Raw genomic sequence first — 16,946 nt, forward strand, 5'->3', positions numbered from 1 at the left:
CGGCTGCTGCACCTATAAATACGGAGCGGGCGGGCGGCGGGGGCCCGGGGCAGCGCGGCGCGGCCGGGCGGAGCGCACCCCCCGACACCCCCATGCACCCCGGAGGGACCGCGGCGCCCATGCCCCGCCGCCCGCCCGCCTGACGGGCCGGCAGCGAGAGGCAGCGCCCGGCCAGCGGCGAGGGGAGGGGGAGCCGGCCGACAATGGCGGCGGCCGCCACCGCCGCCAGCCCCGGTAGTCCCGCCGCCGGGCCCCTGCCGCCGCCGGCGGAGCCCTGCCCCAGGAAAGCGCCGCAGTCGCCGCCGGGGCCGCCGCAGCCGCCGCCGCCGGCGCGCAGCGACCCCCGCCGCAGGCAGGCCGCGCTCTCCTTCCTCACCAGCATCTCCCTCGACGGGCGGCCCCCGCCGCCGGGCAACGACGGCCCCGCCGCCCGGCCCCGCCAGGCGCAGCCGCCGCCGCCGCGGCTCGGCAGCCCCCCGGCGGCGCCCGCCGAGCCCCCGGAGGAGGAGGAAGACGAGGAGGAGGAGGAGGACGCCTTCGCCTCGGTGCAGGTGCCGCCCGCCGCCTTCCTGGGCGCCGCGGCGGCGGGCAGCCGCGGCCGCCTCAACTCCTTCACGGCGGGGGTGCTGCCGGCTCCCTTCGGCCGCACCAGCCCCCAGGGCAGCGCCGGCGGCAGCGGAGAGCTGGGGCAGCCCGGCCTCGCCGCCGCCTTCGAGCTGCAGCGGTCCCGGTAAGCCGCGCCGCGGGGATGAGGGATGCGCGGGATGCGGGGATGGGGGATGCACAGGATGGCGATGGGCTCGGGAGGGGCGGGCACGGCCGCCGGGCGGCCGCGGGAAGCGGTGGGGAGGGAGGCCCGATAGCCGCGCCTCCCTCCGCGGGGCCGGCTGGGCGCTCCGCTGCCGCCCGGCCGGGGAAGCAGCGGCAGCGACGGGGATGTGCGAGCGTGTAGGGGCAGGTCAGCGGAGGTGCCCGAGCCTCCCGGGCGGCAGCAGCCGGTCGGTCGGTCGTCCCCGCCTGGGCACGAGTGCCTGAAAGTTTGTCTCCCGGTCAGCAGTGCGGGCGTGCGGCTGCACAGCCGCCGTGCCCCGCCGCAGCCCAGCCAGCTGCGGAGAGGTTGTCACTCTGCTCTTCGACTGGTGGTGGATTCATCCCGCCGTGCCGCCTATCCTATAGACAGCAAGCTGGGATCCAGTCCTGAGTCAAGTGCGCTGTAGCCAGGTCTGTAGACCACAAGAGGGAAGGAAATCTTTGCATCGAAATCCGCGGATTACGGTGCGAGCGCATGGTTTAAGAAGCGTCTTGCTACCACCCTAAATAAGCTCCTTATCTACAAGCGCTTTGTTCCTCTGGGTCGTTTCTTGCCGCCAGGTACTCTTTTGCCTTCTAATTCCCAAAGGACCAACCTTACCTGCTTCAGCTCTCAAGCTGAGATTTCTGGCTAAGAAGGCGCAATCATGTAAAAATGTGTGAATGCCTGTGGATACAAAATCACCTTCCTTCACTTCCTCAACAACATACTCAGATATCAAAGACGGGGGGGGGGGGGGGGGGAAGAAACGGGGAAGAAGCTGAAGGAAATGACTGTGCTCCCCAAGCCCTCATCGGCAGCCACTCCCACATTCCCCATTTGCCACACTCCCTCCTTGTTTCTCCCTTGGACAAATAGGTAGACTTTGAGTCACATGTTATTGCAAGGGTTTATAAGGGTAATTGAGCATAGATCGCTGTAGAAAAGTCCCATTCAAAACCAACCAGCTTGGAGGAATTGGAGGTATTCCAGGAGAAAGTTATCTTAGCTGCATGCCCCACTGTCGGTTGTTTTCTTTTCCCTTCCATCTGGGTTGTATTGGTGGCTTTTTTGAGCCCCGTTTCAGGTGCTGTGCTAGGGAGCCCCACCTTCCCAAGTAAAATGCCTGCTGGTGGGTTACCACCCTTCTTCTCCCAGTCATGTGTCTCTCAAAATATTTTCTGCAGTGACAACCTCTAACTGCTCTGTGGATCAACTGCACAGCTATGTCACACGCACACTCATGCAGTTTAGTCTGTGATGTGATTCTGCCCACAGCCTTGAGGGGGAGAAATGACCCACAGTCCATGATTCGGGAATTGCTTTTTTACTCTTGAACTTAACATTTAAAGACTAGATTCTCCTTGACCTTCTACTTAGTGAGTTTATTATTGATGCAAGATTCCAGTGTTACTTTTCTGGATTCCCAAGGATCATCCTTGGTTTTCCTTTCTTGCATGCTTTGATCCTGTGCTCAGTTCTGGGAAGGATGCTTAGATCTCACTAGCATCACTTCACTTAGCCCTTCCTCTTCCACTCATTTTTTTCCTTTGCTCCTGTTTGCCACTTTCTGAACGTTTCCTTCCACAACCCATGCTTTTTTTTTTTTTTAAATTACATGAGAACAGAGTAGGGTTTAAGAGGGAAAGGTAATTGCTGTTCTTGTTTACAACCTAGAAATTCAGTCTTGCAAGTTCAGCTGCACTGCTAGCACGCAAACAAACTGAATGCATAGCCCAAGTCCATGGCAAGGGAAGTCACTTAAGGAAACCTTGCCAGGATGCTCCTCCAGTCCTATAGCGGCCATCATTTGTGCTGTATGTTTTCTTGCCATGCGGGCTGCAAGGAAAGTGCTGGTTTTCTCGTGCTGTTTTGTGTTTTTGTGTTCTTGAGAGCTAGATTTAGCTGTGGTCAAGACCTTGCATTGCTCCACTGACGAGTATGAGGCTCTCCGTCGTAGCACTTGCTTGAGGCTGACACGGGTGCAGGAGAGCTCTGGGTAATGTCCCCGCCTTTGCTGGCTGTGGTGATGCTGCACGTGTGCCGTCGGGGGCAGACTTTGGCCTGCCTTCAATAGAGCTGTTTCTGTTCTGGAAAAGGGGTTTATTTTTAAACGTCAGGAACGGGCAGCTACAGACCATGGAGGTTGCACAGAACGTTAGTGCCTCATCTTCTTAATGAAAAGGTGTGGTAGAAGCTCTGATTGCTGGGTTCACTCTTGGCTGCACAGAAGATAAATCACAGGCGTGCACTGGGCTGGCACAAGCCCAAGAACAGAGGGTTCAAGCAGCCCTTCTGCTGCACTCTTAATGCACAGGAAGGAGCCAAATCCCCGGCACACAGCCAGCCCTTCTCAGGGCGACAGGGTGAAAGTCACAGCACCTGCCCAGAGATAGGCATTAGCTCACCTGAAGGATGATGCAGAGAGGAAAATCAGATTTTTTTGGTAGTTCACATGCGCACTGGCTGCCTTTCCTACCACCCTTCTGCTCTCCTTTCAGTGAACTTGAAATTGAGTTTGAAGAGTTGTTTGACAGACTAGTCCTCTGTGCTGAGACATGTAAGTTATCTTCTGTGAAAGCCTTTTTCTGTTACAGTATCAGGCAAGACAGGCTGCCTTATTTTGTTATCTTTATTTAGTTTTCAGAAGCCATTGTGAACATATAATCAGAGTTCCCTGCCTTTTTTGTTTGTGTTAGCAGTTTGTATAATTGCATACTAGTTTATATTTAACAAGGTTATCATTAATGTGGTTTGGGTTTGTGCTCTATGTGTGTTCACAAGACACAAACAATACAGAAAAAGGAATGTGGAGCTTCTAGCTGCTTGGAGGCTAGTATGTAATTATATGTAAGTGGCAGAAATTAGGATTGTTCAGAAGTTGGCTGGTTGGTGCCAAAGGCTTCTGTCTAGTGTAGAAGGAGTTTGTTTCAATTTGTGGTGAACAGGTGGGTGAGGACATGAGTTTACTAGAAACTAGGGCTGGGGTTTCTTTCATGTCAAATTATAATTTATTTTAATAGCATGATCTTAAATTAGCGAGGAGCTCTGTGAAACAAGGTTTTGGCAGCACTGGTTTAAAATAATTTCACATCCGGCATATTAGGTGATTGTCCAGGTACCTGTTTTTATGTATGCCTAGAATTCTTGTTGCCATTCTTTTCTTTGGGAAAAGTATTGCTGTTTCCATATGTGAAGTTTCCTTTTCCAGTGGGCCAGGTGGTTAGAAACAAGCACATGGGGTTTTTTTGTGTTGTTTGGTTTGGTTTTAGGGTTTTTTTTCTTGTTTTGCTGAGGAAGCAATTTGGTGATTTGGTTTGGAGTTTAAACATTGCTTACAGTTGCATTTGTCTTTGTTGCTGTGTCAGGTTTGAAGGCAGATGGACAGGAGAGTTCCTTCTGGGAGCAGCAGGTGCTGGGAAGCAAGGAGAGAATATCTGCTGAGTAATCACTGGGGAGAAGTCCACTCAGAAGGACACTGAGGTTATCATGGTCCAAATAGATTTTTCTTCAGAATTTACTGACCTACAATAAATCTAATTTCCTGAGTAATTCTAAAATTAATTTACAGTTAGTAAAGCTTGTGAAAATTCAATTTATTTCTACCTATTAGAAAGGAAAGAGCTGCATTTGGCCTCAGTATTTATCTTCTGGAGAGATGCAATGAAGGGGGATGCTGGAATGGTTGACTTGCCTGACTTTTGTAGGGCTTGCAAAGTTCCATGGGTTGTTAGTGCTGGAGGAAGCCTCCAGGATGTTGTTGAGGGGCTGAATCCTGCTGTTTAGTGTTTGCGTTGGAGGGCTGTGAGGTCAGAATCCAGTTCTCCATGGCCTTGGGCAGGCAGTGCAGTTTCAGCCCACAACAGAAGATGCCTCCAAACTGAACACAAGAGAGAGACAAAAGAAGAGTCTCTCAGAAACAAGTGTCTTACAGGCAGAGTCCTGAAAGGGGAGCAGAACAAAGAGCTGGGGGCACCGTCCACTCTGTGGGGTCATCCCAGCATCAGGAGCTGGGTTGTGAGCCGCTGGAAGCACATCAGCCCTTTTGTGTGTGATGGACACTGCTATTCACTGAACCTAAAGCCCTTCAGGCAGCCTGAATTTCAGAATGATGTATACAAGCATAGCATGAAAACAGTGATTTAATGGTCTGAGAAGTCAATGGGAAGTGCACATGCTAAACTAAGTCTTTTCTTAGGTGTGTGACTTTGTATACCACTGGTAGCTGCTGCCTCTAAAGAAGGGGATGCTTATTGACCTCAGCTGTCACTCCAGGAGGCTAAAGGGCCATCCTGTGCCACCCTGAAGGGGGGATGTTCAACAACAGTGTTAAGACTCAGGTAGTAAAGGCTGCTTCAATAGTAGCACACAGTGTACAAGTTCCTCCATGAGTCCTGTAAGGAACACTGGGCACGCCCATGTCCTTCAGCACGAGCACACTGAGAGGCTGGGTCCTCACACTCACAAAGAGCTGTGCAGGGGCAGTCAAGCTTCTGGGTTTTCTGAGCTGTGCATGTGCTGAGCATGACCAGCCCCGCATCACACGGACCGGCTTTCACCACCATTGGTCTCTGCCAGCCTTTTCCCTTGTTCAGGGCGCAGAGGTTAGTGCCTCCCTCTGTTCCTTCCTTTCAAACTGGTGGACATGGGGTCATCTTCCAGCTGTTAGTTGAAGTTGACCAGTGGTTGAGAAGTCATTGGAGTATGATGACACACAGATGGATGGACACCATAGATGCAGCAGCCTTGTTCCCTTACTATACAAGCTTTTAAAAACAGATCCCACAGAAATTTGTTCTGGCATATTTTAGGCTCTTATACTATTTAGCAAGCATCTCTGTCAGACAAAAAAAGGTTAATATTCATCAGACAAGGAAAAAAACCCTTTGCTTTCGGTTCTGAGGAGTAGAACAGTGGGACAGAACATAGTGTTCATGAATACTAGGGAATTAATTAGAGAACTTCACAGAGGGACAGATGCTGAGAGGCAGCTGTGTCTGCCAGAGCCTCAGGACTCTGCAGGTTTCAGAGTGAGGCAGCCTTAGAGCTGGACAGGTGAGAGGGGTCTACCTGGGTGGGTGCACATTAGCCCCTGTGAGGAAACCTAACTGATAACACATGAAAAGTCATGTTTGTGTTGGCTGCCTTCACTGGCTGCCAATTTAAAGCTTTCTGGGTCCAGCCCTGCCATGGGAAGTGCAGTGGTTGTACCACACAGGTGCGTGGCTGGTGTGCGGTGACCCCTCATTAGCTGTCGGGAGAGCAGAAGGAGCAAATTTCAGCAGGTGTGCTTATATGGTGGATGCATTTCCACTACTTGATCTTTTCTTTTCACCCTTTTCTTTACCAGCAAAGCTCCTGTGCAGGCAGCCAGACTGGATCTTTCCCTTAGAAGCCTGCCATACAGCTTTCCTCTGCACCATAATACTGTTAAAAGCACCTTGAAATGATGAAGATTGGTAGCAACCATGTGAGTCACCAGCCCTCCAGACCATCACAAAAATGTAGTTCCATGGTAGATAAATAGGATAATGACAGATCATAGTTTGATGATAGCTTTTGGATATGAAGTATGGTTTAGTCTGCAATTATTATGACTTCGAGAACTCTTCTGGCGGAAGATATTGCTTAGCTTGGAACAGTTCAAAACACCTAAAACACAAATCTGAGATTGCCAAGTGTGCTCTCTGAAAGGAAAAAAACCCCAATCCTCTAGTAATTCCGTGATTTCCTTGTTTCAAAAAATAAATATCAGGTGGGCTATCTGGAGATTCAGTAGTGCAGTGAGTATTAATGGAAGGTAAAGATGAGAAGCAGAACCAAATCTTGATTAATTTAATTTTTTTCTCCCTCTGATTTCAGCTGCATTACTCTTGTAATGCAAGTTCTCCACTACACGAATGAAAAGACTGCTCTTTATAATTTAACCTAAAAACGCAGAAGTTTGGTTTTATATTTTGGGACTTGGGCACACTTCTGTAGGCACCAGCTTGTCCTTTGAGAAGTGTGGGAAAGCAGATTCTGTTTGCAAATGGGACAAGCTGGTGTCTACAGAAATCTATATGCGAATATCCACAGAATTCACCCCTGAACATTTGCCAGCACCTCTGAGGGTGTACGCAGCCTTTATGACAAACTCTTTTCTGGACCCAGAATTGCTATGGGTGGCTGAGGGGCTGCCACCAGATACCAGGCTTAGCAACGCAGCAGGTGCAGCAAGACACAGAGCTGGCTCTTTTTCACAACTCAACTGAAAAAACCCTTGCCAGCTTGCTGTGAGAAGTATTCTTTCTAGAAAATGGAAATGACATAATTTGGCATATGGAGAGTATCTGCTTGCTGGCCTGTCGTTTGCAAATAACATGCTGAGAAATTTAAGGAATGGTGTTTGTTTTCATAAGAAGGGCTTTCAGAAGTTTCATTTGGTTTTGTTTGTTTGGGGTTTTTTTTGCTGCAAGGGTAGGGTAGAGAGCCTGGTAGAGCATTTAGGAGAAGAAAATTTAACAGTAGTTGGAAAAAACATGATGTGCCAGTGGGAGACTTCTAGGACTCTCGGGATTTGCTTCACAGTGTGCAATATGCAGATTTAGGGGGATACATATTTAAGGAACCATGAGGTTCCTTTACAAGGGCTACTGTGTTATGTTCGTAGCAACTGCTTTCCTGTCATCAATGCTAAATGTATTTTCTGTTCTCATGATGTATTTCAAAGCCAGCGCTGCTTTTAGAAGCAATGTTTCAGGGTGTTTGCCTAAGGAAGGTTTTCTGTTATGGAAAATGGAGAAGTGAAGCAAAGGCTTCACTTCTTTTCTAGAAGAAATATTTTTTTTTAAAAATAACCTTTCACCTCGTCTATGAATATAAAGCACAATTGCATGTTTTTAGCAGCAGCTGTGTTTTTCCCTGTGTTGTTACAGATCAGGCTAGCAATTTTGTGAAATTGGGGTTTGGGGAAAGATTCACTCACCACAATTGAAATGTGTTTTCCACTCGTGTTGGATGACAGAGGAAGGTATGTGCTCTCTGACAAGGGATCCTGAAAACCCTGGGCTGTATGTTTACCTATGTATAAAATTGCTCAGTTAAATCAAGCACCAGTGTATGATGTTTTGCTAGTAAGTAAATCTCTGCAATATCAGGGCTTTGACTCTATAGTATTGGTGGGATTAAAAAATAGAAAGCTAGAGAAGTTTATCATAATTTTTCAGTCAACAATGGATTGCATTTTGGTGCTCCTAGAGATAAACGTATTACCAAGGTAAATATGATTAGGTTTTCAAATCTGCATGCTGTCTAGGCAAATCAGACATAGACACATCATTTTATAGGTAAAGGCATTCAAAAGAAGCATACATTTCCCTGCAAAGAAAAAAAAATAGCCGTTTATTGTGTAACAGGAAAAATCTGTAAGGTGACATTATGATGACTTCTTTCTGCGCCATGTAGCTGGAACTGAGCTGTATGAAACAAACAGGGATGAAGCTCTTGAGCTTGCTTTTCCCTTTCTCTGGTCTTTGGGTAGGATGCTGAGCACCAGAAATTCCTCAGTGCCACTGGGTTTGCAGCCTGCTTGCACTAAGCTGTTTTTTCAGCTGTCCGTGTGCTGCCTGCTGTGTGTGGCTTCACCCATGACTGTGCAGGTCATACCTGCAGATTTTTTTGTGTACAGATTTTTTTGTGTACACAAGGGATAGAGGAGTGATACTGGGATGTGGTGATGGTGTCAGTGCAGCCTCAGTAGGTATCGACCACAAGTACTGTTGCTGTCCTGGCTGCTTGCGTCTTCTGCAGTGTGGGAAGGCTGGTGACAGGTTTTTCTCTATCCTCTCCCCTCTGTGGGGCATCGTTTCCTTTCCCATTTCAGGATGAAGAAAGAGCCACTGAAGGTGGCTAACAGGGTTAGTAGCTCCCCGTAAGGAAAGTGAATGGACAAATGTGGGAGGCTCCAGCATTTCCAGCATCGTTGTTTCAGGGGAGTCTGCCATGGGTGGAAGTGCAGGGGGATGTCCCAGCCCTCCAACAAGGTTGGATGACACAGAGGTTGATATACAAGAAAGGGGAGAGGAGAAGGCAAGAGACCCCAAGCTGAGCTCTGCCTTTTTGGCAGGAGGTGTACATGCTGGCACGGTGGCATGGATTTAGTTTCATCACGACTGAAAGATCAGGTATTATTACCATTGCTTTTTACAGAGATAACTTACAGCACTGGAGCAGTCTGTTGCCCACTGCAGCTCCTAGCAGAGAAGTGGATTCCATCCCCATCCTGGTGGTGTGCCCTTTGAAGGGTGCAAGCAGCACAGCTTCGCCAGCCTGCTTCAGAAAGCGGCCTGCTGAGTATCTGCTGAATTTCCTGGGTGCATGGTGCTGGAGAATGGGAGGGCAGAGCCTCACTGCCCCAAGGAGACAGGATGCCTTTGGCACTCAGGGAGGACCACAGCTGGAGGGGTTGTCTGGTTTCATCCAGTACCCCCAGCACACGGAGGGATGAAGAAAGGGGGAGCTAGGAGGTGAATGTCACGTAAGGCCCTTTGCCTTCAGGCCTGCTTCAGTCACGTACGTACATTTGTGTATGCACAAATGCAGCCCGTAGCCACAGTTCACAAAGCTCTCTTTGCTCCCTGTTCACAGTGACATGTGCTGCACTTCCAACCCCACTGGACTCAGCCTGTGTGAAGGGTGTAGCATAAAGCAGAAGCTAGATGTCAGCTGTGGTCTGAAATGTGTCTTGAAAATATCTTTCTGGTTTTTTAACTTGCCAACTTTATTCCTTGTGTTTTGTCAGTCACAGACAAACTTTTATTCTCCTGTTGCTTTCTGCGCCTGTGTTAATACCTACAGATCCAACAGAAAAGGAGATGCATTTCCTCCTTTTTCAGTCAAGGTTGCAATCAGCTACACCCAGACAAATGCAGAGTGACAGAAGTATTGCCCACGTGTCCATGGGGTGTGGTGGATGTGCACAACAGGGAGTGAAGTCCTGTTTAGGTGAGAGCTACATTAAAATGAAGACATCCATCTTGATACCTGGGACGTGGGCACAGTTGAGGAGGTTTGGCAGTTACAAGCACACCCGGTAGTTCCCTGAATTTAGTTAAGTGAATGATACTGTTTCTGACTGCAACACATGTAGATGTTTCTTGGGTAATAGGAAGAGAATCAAAATAGCTTTCAGATGCTACAGTGCAAAGTACAGTTTAATCGCCTAGGTAGGTGAGTCGTGCAGGTGCTGCATCAGGTTATGTAAAAAGGTGTGGAAAGCTCTCTGTTATTAATAGCTTTGGAAGTGAGAACTTTAAAGCACAAAGGGTTGTCTTTGTATTTTTAAAAACTGAGTTCACGTAACCTTGTATCTTCAGCATATTGTGTATCTTAGAAACCTCCTTAATTTTATGAGGCTGTTTTCCTAAAGCAAAACTGGGTTTGATTTTTAATTGGTGGTGTTCACTACTTTGTAGAATCCCATCTTTTAGCATAAGCTAATCCAGAAGAAGTGGCAGCTCAGAGGTGGTTGCTTAAAAAGGCAGAATTATTTACAGCAGAACACAAAGTGCCACTGTCAAGTACCTCCACTGTGACCTTTGAGATTTATTTGGAAAATCCGTATTTTTCCATGTGCATGACTCGACTCAGGATAAAATATTCTTCTATTTTAAAAGGCACTCCAGGTACTGCAGAACTCAAGAGCAGCCTCACAAGTAGCAAGTGTCTGCACACATTTGTTTTAAGGAACAGACTTCATTGTCCGAGGCTTTTTGCTTCTGTTTGTTTTAAAGAGATTATTATAAATATTCGTTTCTTGTTTGTTCATTAGTTTCCTTATTGATGTAAGGCTGTTCAAGTCAAAGATAGTGCTAGGGTGTAACAGGGAGAAACTTCGAGCAGACGCATTTGAAAATAAAAAACACAAATTGTATGAATATGCCAGCACCTTAAATGGGCACTTTGAGGGTATTTTGAGTATTTTCTGTTGCTGTCCTCACACTCTTGTGGGAAGGTTGAATGGATGATGTGAATGGAAATGTGTATTTTCTCACAGTGTGTTTGTGAGTTCACAGGCTTCCTTCTCCTGGAAGATGTAGCATTGCAGCAGGAGCGAGGATTTTTTTTTACAGTGTGGTACCAATGCTGTGCTCAGTGCTGTACAAAATGCCATTACTCCTCCATATTCCTTAGGAGCTAAGCCCCAAGCCCGTGACCTCTTGAGTGCAGTAGGGCACTGCAGAAGGGTGTAGGTTGTAATTGGAATTCTCTCCGTTGGATGGGCTGAGAGCAAAGAGGCTGGCATGAAAAAGCCCTTGTAAGCCACTGCCTGCTTGCAAAGATCAAGGCGTCTGAAAATGAACAACCTTTGAATTAATTGCAGGGTTGCTCAGGTACAAATGAGAACAGGATTCGGCCTGTCTTTTCTATTTTAAGTGCAGAGGTAATATTTCCAACCTGTCGAGTGATTGCATATCTTGAATATCTTACTGGATAAATGAATGTGATAGCAGCAGTCGAGGGTGGCGCGGTCTTTCGTGTAACTGGCACTTACCTTGCAGTTGTTGCAGTTCTGTGTTTTGTATGACCCAGGAATATTTCAACATGGTCTTGTCTGGTTTTTTGTTTGTTTGTTTGGAGGTTTTTTTGTGTCATTTTCGTATGTTAGAAGAAACTATCTTTTGAGAGGCTCTTGACCCTCACATCCAGTTTCCCGAGATGAGGGGTTATGGTAGTGAAGACTTCACGTCCCTGGTGAACTGGGGAGGGATCTGTTTTCTTCTTACTGGTCAGTTGTGGGCTGTCTAGATTTTCATTTTGTAATGTGGTAGATTCTGCAAAAATGGATATTATTTTTTTTTAAATTCAGTTGTTCGCATTAACAGACATCTTTCCTGTCTGTTTAGTGGAAAAGGTGAAACAGGAAAACCAAAATTTCAAAATTGTGTCACATGTTGATGGCAGTTTGTGAGCTTGATCAATACAGAGGTCTGATGTCATACCCAGTATGGTTTTACCCTTGTCCGGGGCTGTTTTTAGATGTGAACATGCAGTGTCTGAGGAAGTAGTGGTTTCTGTTTGTGTGGTCTGGTGAGGAGGGCTCATTTGTTTAATCAAAAGAAAGTAAAAAGCCCCACTTTTATACAAAGTATAGCTGATTTCATTTTCAGTGGAAGCAATAAGGCAAAATTTTGGCTGTGACTTCTATGTAAGTAGCTACCAAATGAGCCTTCATGTTGGATCCCTCCAGAGATTTGGCAGGGGGAACCACACCAAGGTTTTGCACAGAGGGAGAGGGTTGTGGTCTTCCATTGGTACTGCTGTCTGCAGCTTCTCACCCTTGTGAGAAGCACCTTTGTGTTTCCCCCTTATCCCAGCCAGATGCAGATGGTGTTTGGCAAGCACATTTCTGCATTTATCTGTTGTGACCTGTCCAAGCACGAAGCCATTCCACTCTTTCCTCCATGTTAGACAAGCTTGTTATTGTTCAGGTCTGAGGAGGCAAAGGGGACAGAAGAAAACAGTACAAGTTTTGCATAATTTGGTTTTTTTCCTGCTGCTGTGGGGGCCATGGCCTTCATAAAGTGGCACTTTGTTCAACCTTCTTCCTTTGCAGAGACTTGTGGGGTGGAGGGAAGATGCTGCGGGTTCTCAGGCAGCTGAAGAGACAGCAACAGAAGTGCTGTTTTGGTTCCATATCTGGACAGATTCTTAAGGTTCTGCTGCTTCAAAATGAAAAATAAAAGCATATGAATTTCCTGTTTCCCAAACAGCGGTTAGCAGATCCTGCCAGGAGAGGAAATCTTCACAGTTCTCATTGTTGGTCTGTCACAGGTAGATGAATGCTGGTCTGTTAGCACTTGCATCCCTCTTTTTACTAGATGAGTTTGTGGAAATGGTTTCCTGGTGTCAGGATCGAGTATTCCAACTACCACTGCTGGTAGTGCTACTCACTGCCCCACAGCGTTGCCTGTGAGGGGACCTCAGCATTGTCTGCAAACCCCATGTCTGCTCCCCTCCCCACTGCTGCAGCCTCCTGACACCTTCTTGCCCAGGAAATCTTCACCACAGGCAGATGGTGGTAACCATCACATTACTTGACCATCCCTTTCCTTGCTGACATTGTCCTGGCAGTCTGCAAGGCTGCACAGCGCCTGTTGGAGCGTGGCAGGGGGCTGGAGCTGTCACTGTGAAGGCTTTGGATGTGCTTTTCTTCAAACAATAGCTGTGTGTCTACATTATATTTGTTCTTATTAGTACAATCAAGGATGTTTATTCTGTATTCATAGCTGTATTTATTCTTTATGAGGTGCAGGAATAAGTTTTTCTGGTTGCTAAAACAGTTTTTCCTGTCCAGAACTGCAGCAGTTCTGCTCCCAAATTTGTTTTCCATTTTTTTTTCTTTCTTTTTCTTAAAAACCTTCAAAACATGTATGCATGTTGTGGTTTGGTGAAAAATTAGTTCATATATTAAAAAGAAGGGAAGGAATACTCAGTCCTAGGGCCTCTTTCTTTATACCCCTTCTGTCTAATATGAATACAGAGAAGATTTTGTATGCAAGCGAGTTCAAAAGGATGTTAAACAGTTTCTTCATGTGCTGTTGTATTGGCATCAGGATACTCTTTTCTGTGTATTACTTAGCCAGATATTACATTATAGATAATCTGAAAGCTTTAAGTTACCAAAAATATGCTACAAAAGTGTATGTTTCATGAGCTCCTACTTAAAGCAAAGAGAGAGAGATTTACAGATGTACATTTATAGATGATAAAACATATTGTTGGGGGGAGGATTATTGTTGCTTTAATAGCCTGTCTGATAGCCTCCTTGGAAGATTAAGTATTTTTGGTAGCAGCTTTGTGGTCTGTACCCTGTTGGCTTAATAACTGTCATAAAATGATGTGACTGTTACTGGCGCAGGTAAAATTGAGCTTGTGTTCAGCTCCCCGGGAGGGTGTTGTGAATGGGAAACTGTTGTATACACGTAATCCCATTAGTCAATATTGTTGTTCAAAATCCTTTTTTTTTTTCCCTTTCTCCTCTCACAACAAAGCTCCTAGGTCTATGGTGAAGTGTTTTGTGGCACATTTTTGAATGGGCCTTTTGCCCTGCTTTCAATTCTTTAATGCAAGAAGCTTTACCAGGAAACAAGAATCTCTTTCTTCTCTGTCTGTGTTTTTTCATCTTGGGGCTGTGATGCTGAATATGCAGACAGACACACAAGTCAGATGATCTAAGATGTGTGATATTACGAGGTTATCCATTTCATGTGATTAGTATCTGTGCTGGAGTTGTTTGGTCTGCATTTCATGTCTGTGCCGTCTAAATATGTCTTAATCCTTTTTAAAGAAGAGATTCTTGTGTGTTTTAACACACCTTCAAGGATGCTATAAAGTAAATCTTCCTTGCATTATATTTAGTGCCATCTCTTGAAAGAGGCAATTAGTTGGAAAGAAGTATTTTTTAAATTAGCTTTTGTCATTGATAAAAAGCTGTATGAAAATAAAGCCTGATCCTGCGAACACTTGCAGATATGTTCAGTCTTACTTTTCCAGGTAACTTGTTGCCTTTGGCTCATAAAGACATTGCCTAAAATAGTCAAAATGAGTAGTTTTGTAGTTTCATTTGAGCATGGGCCCCGTTAGCTGAGGTTTCTGCAGAAGTGCATCATTAGTCATGCAGTTAGCACCTTTGTTAAGAGTACTGAAGTGCGTGAGTTTTTACAGGATCGGATCCATTTATTGGTATAAGTGACTCCTTTGCACTACCGGGCTGGTATATTTTAAAATCTTAGAGGGAAAGTTTGAGATATTCTTGTAAATGAGTGTGTGCAATTAGTTCTTGTAATACTGAAAGCTGAATGTAGCCTGTGAGAATACTGGACACTAAATCAGTGAAGTCTGTGACAAAAAATCATTTTTATCCAAAGTGGGGTCAAAATGAGATTTTTTTTTCAAGGCACTTTGTGCTTTATGTTCTTTTTAATATACTTAATCTTCTAAGAAGACATGATGAGCTGCTGTCAAACTTTTCCCCAGCTGGTTTTACATTTAAGGGTTTTGTTGTCTGCACAATGCTGCTTACAGAACAAAGATTTTTCTGCCTGGAGGTGCCTCTAGGTGATTTGGGGCAATTAAAGGGATTACTGGCCCCAAAGCAGAGGCTCACTGAAGCAAGTATGTTCACAATTCCAAGATTTTATTTCACAACCCAAAGTATCACCTTACTCAAGTAGCTGCTGGTTTAAGCCAGGGAAGAAGGCTGCGTCTGCTTTTGTATTACCCCACATTTAGGGTTTTCAGCTTTCAGAAGTACACAGCTTTATTGATTGAATGGAGTAGGAGAGCCAGATCGATTTTATGCATTTTCAGGGACTCAAACTTACTTTTCTTTCTGCATATGCCCGTGACTTCAACAGAAGTCAGCAATCATGTTTGGAAGGTAGCATATGCAAGCATATCACATTCCTGGCTTGGGGAAATGGAAGAGCAAATGACAAATACTGTGAGCCATGACTTAGCAGTTTTTAAGATTCTTAGTAGCTGTTTTTAAGATTTTAATGTTTTTTTCATTGCAACTGGAAACATTAGCAACATTTGAGTCACATGACCTGATAAAGGGTTCCATGTCTCCTCTCCATCTTTTTGGCAGAGGAAGTTATTCCAGTATTTCCAGCTCCAAAGTCTTGCAATCTATGGTAGAGGCTTTTTAAAGTTCATGGGCTGTTGGGAAGAGGTGGAGATGCTCAGTCTAATCCCCTTGCATTCTGCCTTTTTGACAAAGTTTCTGACTTTCAAGATCCAAAGAAAAACAGATTTAAAAAGATAAAGCCCTAAAGAGCTACATAACAGAAGGCAGAAAATAAGATTCATTATGGATTCGTAGAAATTCATGAATGTTTAATATGTTTTAGCTTTGTTTTTGTTGTTCAAACAGTCACAGGTCTCTCATGCCTTCCACTTTCAGAGAATCCGCAATGAATACTGAATGAAGCATACGAACACACAAACGCAGAGTTCTTCTGCATACCTTTCCATGGAGATCAGGCTCTCTGGAAAATGCTGGATAACACCATGGAAGTGGTAACAACTGTGGCCATCAAAGTGTTGCTTTTAGTGTCTGCCTTGGTCCTGCTGTCACGGGAAGATGCAGCTGTTGGGACAGCTCAGGTCCCAAAGTGTGCCCCAGGAGTAGGGAGGGCTGTCTGGGAGTTGCCTCTGCACCGGCATCTCCCATAGCAGGAGCCAGGGTAAGGTAGATGTGAAACTGGAAAACAAGCCAACACAGCCAGATGATCAGCAGTGTAGTTCCTGAGTTTATAGGAGGAAGTGTAGAGAAATGCAAGGGGAACAGTGCATCCTTCTGGCTGCTCGACTTTGTTCTCGCATCCTCCACCCATCCGTTGGTATTTGAGGTTAGGGTCTGAGTGTGTGGACACCTTTTGTTCTCTTCTCCCAGAAACTTGTGATACTGAAGTCAGTCAGGAGGGGCTTCTGATTGTATTTCTTTTTGTTACTACTTTTCCTTTTCAGCAAGGCGATTGCCTTCTGTTTCAGTAATGCTTTATTCTGTGGATGTGACCTGGGGGCACCATTGCCTGTCTCAATGAAACCAGCCAGCTGCTCTGGGGCATGCTAAATCCCCAACCGGTTGTTAACCTGTCATGAGATGGGGTCTCATCTCCTTCTGGATTGAGATGTTCAAGTAGAGTTTGGAGCTTTTTCAGAATTACCTGTTTCGTGGTCATACTGGCAGCGGTGCCTGTGAGTAGCTCACTGCAGCTGCTCGCTTGGGTTGTGGTTACCTAACAGTCTTTGAAATAGCACATTTACTGTCAGTGGTAAAAGCACCTTGAAAACTGAGCAGTGGCACTGCAGAACTGTCCCAGTGTGTAATGTTGGGATGGGACACACAGCTGTCCCTTGTACTTAAGAGCCTTTTTTTAAAGAATTTCTCTCCAGTTGTTGCTGTGGTCTGTGAATTGAAATAAAAGTCGTACCTCCTCCCAAATATTCATGAAATTAGGCAATTCCATGGCCAGCTTCCCAGTCCATAGCTTGGGAGGTTGGTATTACTGAATTTCCTTTCGGTTTCTGATTTTTTTAATGTGTGTATGGTCTGTTAAATCATTTGCCCATGGAGTCAGAAGTTAGAGTGAGCATCTTTGAGATCAAG

The 16,946-nt window shown here is 45.9% G+C and overlaps 1 protein-coding gene across 1 annotated transcript in view; it reads left to right on the forward strand.

Annotated features, from left to right (window-relative positions):
- Nucleotides 1-203: 203 nt before the first annotated feature.
- Nucleotides 204-16,946, forward strand: part of CABLES1 (Cdk5 and Abl enzyme substrate 1) — a gene marked incomplete at its 5' end in the record, with an annotated part of 70,555 nt that continues 53,812 nt past the window's right edge. Inside the window, one exon of the mRNA XM_082281505.1 lies at nucleotides 204-730. Coding sequence (XP_082137631.1) covers nucleotides 204-730 — 527 coding nt within the window. The remainder of the gene's footprint in view (nucleotides 731-16,946) is intronic.

Source organism: Coloeus monedula (assembly GCF_965178545.1).
Source record: "Coloeus monedula genome assembly, chromosome: 1".
Taxonomy (NCBI): Eukaryota; Metazoa; Chordata; class Aves; order Passeriformes; family Corvidae; genus Coloeus; species Coloeus monedula.